This window comes from Poecilia formosa, unplaced genomic scaffold (assembly GCF_000485575.1).
Source record: "Poecilia formosa unplaced genomic scaffold, Poecilia_formosa-5.1.2 Scaffold145, whole genome shotgun sequence".
In the NCBI taxonomy this organism is placed as follows: Eukaryota; Metazoa; Chordata; class Actinopteri; order Cyprinodontiformes; family Poeciliidae; genus Poecilia; species Poecilia formosa.
The window spans coordinates 400,859-411,377 of record NW_006800084.1 but is presented as its reverse complement, the minus strand read 5'-3'; the positions used below and the strand labels follow the sequence as shown (position 1 = coordinate 411,377).

The 10,519-nt window shown below is 43.4% G+C and overlaps 1 protein-coding gene across 3 annotated transcripts in view; it reads right to left on the bottom strand.

The window, feature by feature from the left end:
• Window positions 1-2,735: 2,735 nt before the first annotated feature.
• The window catches only part of nyap1 (neuronal tyrosine phosphorylated phosphoinositide-3-kinase adaptor 1), a 34,013-nt gene continuing 26,229 nt past the window's right edge, over window positions 2,736-10,519 (bottom strand). For all 3 annotated transcript variants that reach the window (XM_007563142.2, XM_016676983.1, XM_016676984.1), the window contains 5 exons: window positions 8,835-9,202; window positions 7,021-8,757; window positions 6,070-6,312; window positions 5,114-5,220; window positions 2,736-4,539 (listed from right to left, as the gene is read on the bottom strand). In XM_007563142.2, coding sequence (XP_007563204.1) covers window positions 4,108-4,539; window positions 5,114-5,220; window positions 6,070-6,312; window positions 7,021-8,757; window positions 8,835-9,202 — 2,887 coding nt within the window. In that variant the 3' untranslated portion in view covers window positions 2,736-4,107. The remainder of the gene's footprint in view (window positions 4,540-5,113; window positions 5,221-6,069; window positions 6,313-7,020; window positions 8,758-8,834; window positions 9,203-10,519) is intronic.

Below are 10,519 nucleotides of genomic sequence, written 5' to 3'. Positions count from 1 at the left end.
ACACACACACACACACACACACACACACGCACGCACACACACACACACCCACACACACACACACACCCACGCACCCTGAGTCTCATCCTCCCTCCCTCCTTCTGCAGGCTTAGCCAATCATCTGTTCTCCATCCTCACTCCTCGCTGTCCCGAGTCATGAGAGACAAGCCCAAAAGCAAATTGCGTGGCCAGCCGGGGTCTTGTTTTTTATTGGATCCGAAGCAAGAAGCATCATGTATCCGCACGACAAACAACAAATAATATCACCCGATAGTCCCACAGGGACCCCTAAAGGATCTACTTTAAAATACTCAGTCAGATTCTGTCTACTGGTTTAGTTACGTTAAATTAAATAATCATTAACACAAGGCTACAAATTAAATATAGAGTATTAAATGAGATTAAATAAGTGAGGTTGTGTTTTTACAGTACATTACAGAGACTTACATATAACTTTTCAAGCCCTGATGCGTGATGAAACTTAAGACATTATGTCAAATAAAACAGAAAGAAAAAAACTACGTCAAGTTAAAACTTCGATCACCCCATGGGACCATTGAATGTGGTGGTTTGCGCAGACCCGCAAAGGGTGAGACGAGGGAGTGAAGATAGCGCCCTCATTTGGAAATAGTACGTACTGCAGGAGTGCGGAAGGAACACTGTGTCCCGCTCCTCCCCTTTGCTGCAGCTGCTGCAGTGTAATGCATGTTGCATAAAAACGTTTTCCAAGAGCCGGTCCAAAGTTTTCACGGGACCTCAAGTTGATTCGGAGTGTTCCCAACTACAATTAGACATCACAGCTCAACCGATATTCAGTTTCGTATTAATTATCAAAGTTGTAGGTTGTTATCATGACACAGCAGAAAAGTGATGTTAACCACTCAATATCCAAAAATGTGTTGCTTGAATCAAATTTACTCTACGTGATTTATGGGATGCTATGTGCATACAAGAAAAAGTAAATAAAAAAAAAAAACACTTTTTTCTTGCTTGTCCTTATAGAAATTCTGCTCTGGCATAAGAATTAGAAATATCCAACAGAATGCACCTTTTTCTGTTTCTTGTTTCTATAAAAATTGATACAGATGAAGTCAGTTCTTTGGCAAAAACAAAAATATTTAATATAGAAATTAAAGTCTGTAATCTGAGTGCACTGATTCACTTGTGTCATTTTCAATATCAAGCATGACAAGTTTTGTTTCGCATGATCACCACTGATCTGAAACCTGATTTGTGACAAATCTAGAGCACATGTGTTAAGATTCCTTTAAAAATAAAGAAACAGCCCTTTAAATTAAGCTAAATCTGAAGCTGCGATAAAATGCTCAGATTCATGAGCTGCAAAGTACAGCAACAGTTTGTATGTAGAGTTTCCACTACACAAAACAAACTTTATTTCCCATTACACTGACATGCAAAAGTAGATTAATATTTATTATTATTGCGTCAAGCATCCCCAGATCAAAATCCACCACCTGTGAGATCTAAGAAAGACCCTGTAGTTCAAGAAACATGGATCCAAATGACTGGACATACTGGGCCAAAGAAAACGCTCAATGGCCCTTATTTCATTTTTATAGGAACGTGTGTTTATCTGTGGGATGAATGGATCTGCTGTAACGTCACAAATCAAAGCATTCTCTCCTTCGCATGCATTTCTCACTTTTCTCATCCAGTGTTGAAAATATTACATCAAATTCAAAACCATTCCTGACTTCTCAAGAATGTGTGTAGAATCCATTGATTTGTTTTTCCAGGTATTCATTCATCCATCCATGCTTATCCGTGCAGGGTCACTCGGTGCATACAGGAACAGGGACCACTTTTGTTTGTTGTGTAAAGTTCATTATATAAAATTTATTTCCAATGACAATATCAATGCAAATATAGCACTACAGTGATTTCCAAGGTACACCGTATCTTACCATATCAATAGAGTATATGGCACTCATATAATGGCCACAGTTTCAGAAGACACACAAAACCAACAGCCTCTGTAAACTATTCTGGAAAAATGGTAGCCTGTACCTCGGGTATCGCATCAGTCCGTGACAATAAGGTGATTACTTGGTATTTAAAATCAAACTGGGCACAATAGGAAGTATCATTTGGAGCATTTCAGTGTAAGGAATCTCTGCATGCATTGCACTTGCCCATTTCCTCCAACTTGGCCTGTGTTTTTTATTTTTATTTTTTTATGAAAATGGACTCAAAAGGCTTAGAAAGAGAAAGAAAAAGAAAACCTCCAACACAAGCAGATGGACATAAACAAAGGGAAAAGGCCAAAGAGTGAGTCTTAAACATTTAAATAGGTCTTTTTTTCACGGGATGTACTGCACTGTACAGTTTGGTACTATAACTATTATTAAAAATAATAGCAATTAAAAAAAAAACATCAACCAAGAGACATTCAAGCGCCTTAATACTATAACAGGAGAGCTGACTCTTCAAGGTACAAACTTCATTCCACGCGGCTTTCTGGAAACCCCCGACCCCAGAAAGAAAAAAAAAAAAAATAACAATAAGCATCATATTAATAATGTTTATCATGGCAACACTATGTAGTCCATTGAACAACACGGGTATTGAAATAGCAGCAAAGTATTAAAAATGTTAAGACCAAAAAAGCTGTTAAAATCTGTACATAAATAAAAGTGAATGTAGAAAAAGGGGATCGAATAAATAACAGAGCTTAAAGGGAATCTTGCATAAAATTATATAAACAACTGTTTGTCTTTGTTTTGTTTTTTTCTCTCCAGAGGGCTCATTGTTTATAAGTCGAACAATAAGTAATGCATGGGCTTTCTGCATCAGGTACTTAATTCTCTTAGTAAAAAAAAACAAACAAACAAAAAAATAAGTGAACAAAGTTATGTTTATACAGTCTATGCTACATAATATGTATTGATTACAAGTATGAAAATGGAGATAATTGCTACATTTTCAATACACTTGTACATGTCTATTTACAGTACATCAGGGTTCTGAATTTCTCCTCTAAGCGATGCTTTGTGCAGATTGTTCCAGCATTCGGGTTGAGGTGATCGATGCTCACAGTCTCATCAGCTGCACCGTGTTGCGCAGTCTTTGAGCTGATGGGTGTCAAGTGCTCGGTGGAACGGACGCTAATGTGCAACTGCGTTAAAAAGCATGAGTGATGACTGGAGTTTTGTGTACCGCTGATCTGAATCTGACTACACTCGGCTGGACTAACCCAGCCCCAGACTCGTCCTACGCAGTGGATTCATCTTTTTCCTACAACCACACAGGACCGTATAGTTAAGATCTGTCGGACAGGATCCTTGTTTTCTCTCTCTCTTTTTTTTTTTTTTTTCTTTTTGTCTTACGGTTACAGCACTGCTTGTCTATTGGTGACATGCAGAGTATGACACAGTAAATATGACTTCTTCAAGTCTCAGATATGTATGTTAGGCTAGCTGACACAAGATTTATTATTATTATTTTTTAATATGTTGCTCAAGAGTTTTTTTTTTTCAGAGCGTATTGCTGTAAAATTGCAGAAAGGTCGAGAAAGTAAATAGATTTACATTACAAATATGCAAACGGACACAGTAGGTAGCTTTTACTTCTCGGTGATGATTATTTGCATCCACAATGACAATCTATTGATACCAAGACATCTCATATACATTCACGATTTTCAAGAAACACTTCGATAACTTATCTACGAGTCTCGTCTGCTCTCCTCTGCAGAGTAGTTTCGATGCTTTGTTGAAGAAAGTACATGATTCCCTTGTGTCTCAAGTAGTCAGGAGGATATTTGGCAACACCAATCTAGGAAAACAACCCACTCTGTATTAGCAATAATAAGTGGTGTTTTTAGTGGCAAAAAAATAACTTGTTGGCAATCAGAACACATCAGTGCAGTACGTAGTACAGAGAAAATACAAATCAGCCGGGTAAGAAATTAACTTAGTCTGATTGTAACTACATTTCTTCACCTCTTTTGTAGTCAAAGTTCAACTAACCAGTCCCTATTACAATAATAGCAAAGTTTGCATTTGATATGCAATCTGTCTTCCTTAAAGTAATTTCTCTCCCCAGACCATTTGAAAGATGATATTATGTAATCCGCTTCTCCTGGGGTCAGATAGCCGTGTCCCACACGACGGCCTGCGGCCTCTGACAGGGTGGCGTGCCAGTCTTACGAGGCTCAGGTGTCCGTCTCCAGCTAGGGAGGATGGGCATGCTGTCCTGCTTGCACAGGCTTTTGTCGGGCCGTCTGTGTGCCTTAATCTCCTTGCACAGGCAGCGCTTACGCTCGATGACTTCAAGCAGCTTGCCGTCCCTCTGCGTCTGCGACGTAGACGACATGGTGCCCCCGCCAGCGGGAGGCTGTCCCTGTGCCAGCTGGGCAAGCTGCTGGAACTGCAACTGTAGGTGGTGCTGTTGCTGAAGCTGCTGGAGCTGCTGCTTGAGCTGCAGCTGCTGCTGGTGGAGCTGAAGCTGCTGCTGCTGCCGGGACACGCCGGGGCCGCTGGGGCTGCAAGGAGCCTGAGCCGGGGCCACACCGTGCAGCTGCATGTGAAGTAGAAGGTGTTCGTCAGCACATGGCTTTCTATAGTTTTAATGTCATCACAGTGCATTAATAAATGGACAGAATCTTTGCACGTGTTAAAAAAAAAAAAAAAAGGTTCACTTCCCATAGACAGCCACCAGGATGTGCTGTGGCTGCGTGTTTAACAGTTTGACGCTCAAACGTATGCAGACAGTCTCTGCAGCACAGTCAAACTGCGTCAGCACTTGCATTAGAGCCAGAAACTGGGCAAAAATGTGATGCTGGGAGACTGCAGTTCACACTCCTGATACAGCTGAGTGTGTTCTCACATCCGCAATGTATTCCTTTCTGACTGCTTCCATTTTTTTTTTTCTGTCGTCACATACCCTTTTTTTTTTCCCCTTCACAGACAAACCAGACCCTTATTCTGCTCGGTGGGCATAACTACCAGCTATAAATAGATCTGGAGGAGCAGTGTCTCCAGCAGAAGGGGGAAGTCGTAATGAGAGCAATATTAATGTTGACTTCAAAATAAACTGTGTTTGAAATTTACCAGCGTCTGCAGCTGTGAGGCCAGATGTGATATATATTCACCTGATTTAGGGCTTCTCGTACTGGTAGACTGCTCTGTCTGTGGACATCTCCTCCACCCACCTGTCTGACTCCAGCAGCAGAGGAGGAGCGGCCCAGCCGCCCCACTTCTGCAAGGAAACAAACGTTACGGTGCATGCCTGCTTATCAGGATATTAGAAGGAAACATGGTCCGATAAGGTGGACAGCGACGGTGCCCTCATTGTGTGTTATATTTCTTCTACTACTTGTACATTATTTATTTTTCAACCCAAGCAAAAGATTTAACCATGAATGTTTAACTAAAAATAGAACATAAACACTTTTACATTTGAAGTGTCCAAAAATAAATAAATTGTGAAAAGATAAGAAATGAAAATACGCTTGTGTGATTAATAAATATATTTCCCACAATATTAGGTGATTTGTGTGCCACACAGGATCCAACAGTAAATTTTAAATACCTGAGATAATCTTTCTAAGCATGTTTTATGCAACAACTTAAACAAGAGAAAATAACTACTGTACAGCGTCGTTCAGAGGTATTCATACTCCTTGCAGTGTTGCAACATGAATGCATTCATTTGTGATTTCATGATATCGACTAGGACAACCAGAAACAAAGCAATAGATGCTTTTCATAACTTTTTATCAGTAAATATTTGAAGACTGTGTCACAGATTAGAATTAAATTATCTTTACTCTGATACTATTTAAGGTATTGTCTGAAAAAGGAAAGAATGCAGGACAATTGCAACCCTTCATGTAAGTGTGGGAGGATGAAAAGCAATTGTTGAAAGAAAGCAATGAGTTTTTTTTTTTAAGTCTGCCCCCCAAAAATACACAGATATTTGATCCTCTAATTTGATCTGGTCATTTTCAAGGGGTGCTAATACAATTGCAAGTCACCGCTCATCTATTATCAGGGATTCCTTCTAAACAAAATATTGTAACTAGTAGAAAACATTAGGTGTGCTTACCTCCGTTACGACAGGCAGGGAAGGTCTGGCAGGGAAGAGGAAGTCCTCCTCTGGGCAGCGCTCTGAATCCCGGGCTGCTGTCCACACCAGCTAACGACTCGCAGTGACCCAGAGCCCTGCTGGTGGCACCACTAAAGTGAACTGGGATGCCTGACTGGCCGCCTCGAGAGCCCAAACCAAGATCCTCCTTGTCCATCCTCAACAGTGCATCAGCACTGCCGTTCCAGGCCCGCCCTTCGTCCTCTGAATCAGGGAAAGGAGCATAGGTAAATAAAAGTGAAACACATTTATAATCACTGTATTCTTCTTCTTCCTTTTCCAGTCACTTAGAGGGGTTGTTCAAGATTCTGTTATAAGCAAATAATATGCTGTAGAAGGTAATTGTTTTGTCTTAATTTAGATTAGTTGATTTAGTGCCAGAGGGGCCAAAACTAAAGTGGACTTTATTCAACTTAAAACATTTAATGTCCCTGTAACAGCATGTGCAATAATATTTTTGGAAACCTGTAGACATTATAATATATATATTGTATAATGTTAATTTTTTTTAACTGAGTCAACTATTTGTACAGGAAATGACAGTGGGAGTGGGTGTATCAGCAATAATCCTCCTGCTTGAAACGCGTACTGAGAATGTAACATATAAAGTGTAGAAAGCAGTGCAACAATTTAGCATAGCGTTAAATTAAATTGCTGTGAAACTTCACTTTGTCTCTTTTGATTGTTTTCACAGGACGTTGCTTTATATGAAAGCGTTTCTTAGAATCACCGTTTTTGAAGATGAAGTTGTTAAAAGATGGTAGAAGTCTTCGGTCTTGGTCTGTCTCAGACTACAAACCTAAGCTAATCTGGATTAGCTAAGAGAGCCGATTGCAAATCACCTGCATGATGACTTTCCACAAAACCTCACTTCAAAAATTCAAACCTTATTGATTCAAATTGACGACTTACTCTCTGCCTCTCTGCTCCCATGGCTAAAGGACAGCTTCCTCTGCATGGGCCAGTAAGACCCGTCGTCCGCAGCTAAGCTGGCGCTGCTGTCCCAAGGCATGAAGCCAACTTTTGACTGCGATGAGGACCCGCTGTTGCTCTTGGACACCCCCTCGCCCACACCAGTGAGACTTGAAGGCTGTTGTAGAGACGGCGTCTGGGAGCTGGCTCTCAAGCTCTCATAGGCCGGTGGTCTCCGGAAGCCACTGGACGGGTACGTCCACAGCAGCGGGCTGTCCGAGGAGGGCGGCTTGTATGCTGGCAGACCGTGGGGTGTGTGAGAGCGGAGGTGTGGGCGAGAATGAGGACGCTGGGAAGAGGATAGTGGCGTAGGAGTGGAGCTGGTGCTGCTTTGAGGTGTTTGGCTGCTAGTGGTGGTAATGCTCTCTATCGGTAATGAGTGTGGCCCTCCTTCCCTATCTCTATCTCTGTCTCTTTCTCGGTCTCGCTCTCTGTCCTTATCCTTGTCTCTGTCCCTGTCCTTGTCCTTGTCTCTATCTCGCTCCTTGTCCCTGTCTCTACCTCTGTCCCGGTCTTTATCCCACTCTCCTTTGTCAGACTTTAGGAGGAAGCTCACACTCTTGCCCTCCTTGCCCGTACTTGAGGTTTGCGTCTGGACGGTTGCCTGGTTGGATGACTGAGAGCTGCTCTTGGTCGGAGCAGGGGAGTCTCCTCTGTCTGGCTTGCGGTAGTGATGATAGTGCGAGGGGCGATGGTGAGGATGGTGGTGGTGATGGGAGAAAGGGGAAGTGGATTTGGAGGAAGGAGGTAGCGGTGTGGAGTGACTCCTGGCTCTCAGTCCGGGAGCAGGGCCTAACTGGGAGTCTCGGCTGTATTTGTCCTGCTGTGACGTGCCACCTGATGATTCCTTGGACCCTGACAGGGAGGTGGAAACATTAGAAGAAGCCGATGAGGAGGTGCTGGCTTGAGCTGTCGCAGTGGATGTTTGAGTTTTAGCAGAGGTGGACGTCTTGTTTTGAACCCCAACGCCGCTGGAGGCAGCTGCAGGCTGAGGAAAGGCAAGCAGTGGGGGCCGATGCTGCAGGAGATTGGGGAACGGTGCCGGGATCTTCGTGTTGGACTCGGATTCAGATTTACCTCCTTGCAACAGATAAGGAGTTGGAGCTCGTGGTGTGTGGGGACTGGTGGACAGGACCTGGGGTACAGGAGTGGAGGATGCAGAGGAAGGCAGTGGAGAAGAATGGGAGATAGACACCGTAGCTTTGGGTTTGGAGTAGGACGGAGAAGAAGATGAAGGGCGAGGGAGAGAAGAAGAATTACTGGAGGACGAGGTGGTGACGTGGTAGTGCTTTGAGGCTTTAAGCTTCTCATGCTTTGGCGGGAGGTGCCTCTGGGACTCTCTGTCCTCCTGATGAGGGTATTTCATCTCCTCGTAGATTGCCTCACTCTGGTCTGAGTCAGAGTCGGGCGTGGTGGCCACGGGAGTGACGGGGTGGGGCGTGGCTGTCTGGCTTTCTCTGGTGAACACTTGGCCCACCATCTCTATATAGACTGGCTCATCCTCTCCATCTCCTGTCTGAATCTGAGAGTCTGCTGCCTGGAAGGGCAAGGGGGTGGCAGAAGGAGGCACACGTGGAGGAAGGGGGTCAAAGGTGAGCTGGGTACTGGGACTCCTTTTGGGTTTCAAAGGAGGCACCTTCTTTGCTCCAATCTCCCCAGAGTCGGACTTCTTCATTGCTGCAAGACATAACAAGTCTTGTTAAAATATGAACCATTTTCAACAGAGAATGTGACCAAAACACACTTCTGCTTACAATTTTTCTTCTCTGAATGTTTTCCCTGTGAGTGGGAGCTTGAAGAGGGTGGCGGGGTCTCAGGAGGTCCTCTGCTATCAGCAGACGAGGAGCTCAGGCGGGTACTCGGATGGCGTTTGGGTTTGGCCGGGGGGCAGCGGCCGCCGTGCTGCGACTGGGTGTCAGAGTAATCTCCGTTCTCGAGGCTCATATCCCCCGCACCAACAGCGTGGCAGGACTGCGAGCGGGGTGCCATAGCCGAGGCACAGGTGTGAGGGGACAGGTCCTGGGACGCCGGCATGGTCATGAAGCCCATCCGGAAGTGCCGTCGGAAGGAAGCCAAGTCTCGCACTTTTCCCACGGTAGCCGACGGGTCGTTCTGACTGGAGCTGCAGAATAGGGTGTGGGGAATGACGGAAAAAAGAAATATTGAATCAAGGGAAAATCAAAGTTAAGTAAAAAACATGTTTCTTTCATTTGTACTGACTTGTCTCTTATGTTGCTCTCTCTTTCTCTCACTCTCATTGCTCTTCAAAAATTCTCTTTACGTTGAAAAAATGCCTGCAGGGGTTTCTCTGCAAAAGGAAAGCTGTGCCTCTCAAATGCTTTTCCTTTTGGTTGAACTCAGAACACCCAGAGTTACAAATTCAGTTCCCTTATCTAAAGCAATTTAGAAATGTACACTACCCTTAGAACCCACCTGTTTTCTTTACATGTTTACGTCCAGAACACAGACCTGCCGCCTGAGCAGAGGATCCCCCGAATCATTTTATCTGTTACCGTGGTAACAGCCGCGATTCTTGTATTTGATGCTTCAGTCTTTGAAACAATCAATGTCAGACAGCCATAAATAAAGCAGACGGCAGATTTATTTATTTGTCTGCTATAGTAAAACAATGATCAGACCTTTAATAAGTTGACATACATATCAACACTTGCTTACGATAAGGTTTTCAGTTTGGATTTTGGTTTAGGTAGAGCAAAACAGACTAAAATAAAACAAAATGATTATGGATAGAGAGGAGGGATTTCAGATTAGCTTGTCAGGTCAGTGGTTCAAACTGTGAAAGCAGTTTCTTCTTCAAAACTGTGAAGATTGGTGCCCCGCTGAGCTAACCAAAGGTTTATAAATGTGTTCTGACAAGCCTCTGCTTGCTTCTTTGCTTCATAAACAGCCACTACTGTTGGGTAGTGTGCTCTTCAGAGGGGGTGTTACGCTGCTTCACCCCTCATCAGCATGAGACAAGTCCCTGTGGTCATTATCGACAGGGTTACTGTGAATATTCAGGGCTCAAGAGAGTGAGAGTCTTTCTGTTTTTGGAGTTGCTCACATACAAAGCTTTGCAGAAGGGTTAGCAGCCCTGAAGGTTTTCCACATTTTGTCTTGCTGCAACCTCAAACTTTAATGTGTTTTATTGACATTTTAAGTGATAGACAAACACAAAAAGGTACACAAGTAGCAAGTGGAATCCAATTTTTTTTTATTCACAAAGAAGAAATCTAAAAACCTCTAAATAAAATCCTGTGTGATCAATGCCTTGGAACAAACATACTTATTAAATAGACTCCACCTGTGTGGAGTTTAATCCAGCGTTCCTGTGAAGGCGTCAATACACCACCCAGTTCTACACCACCCAGTTCTACACCACCCAGTTCTACACCACCCGGTTCTACACCACCAAGTTCTACACCACCCAGTTCTACAC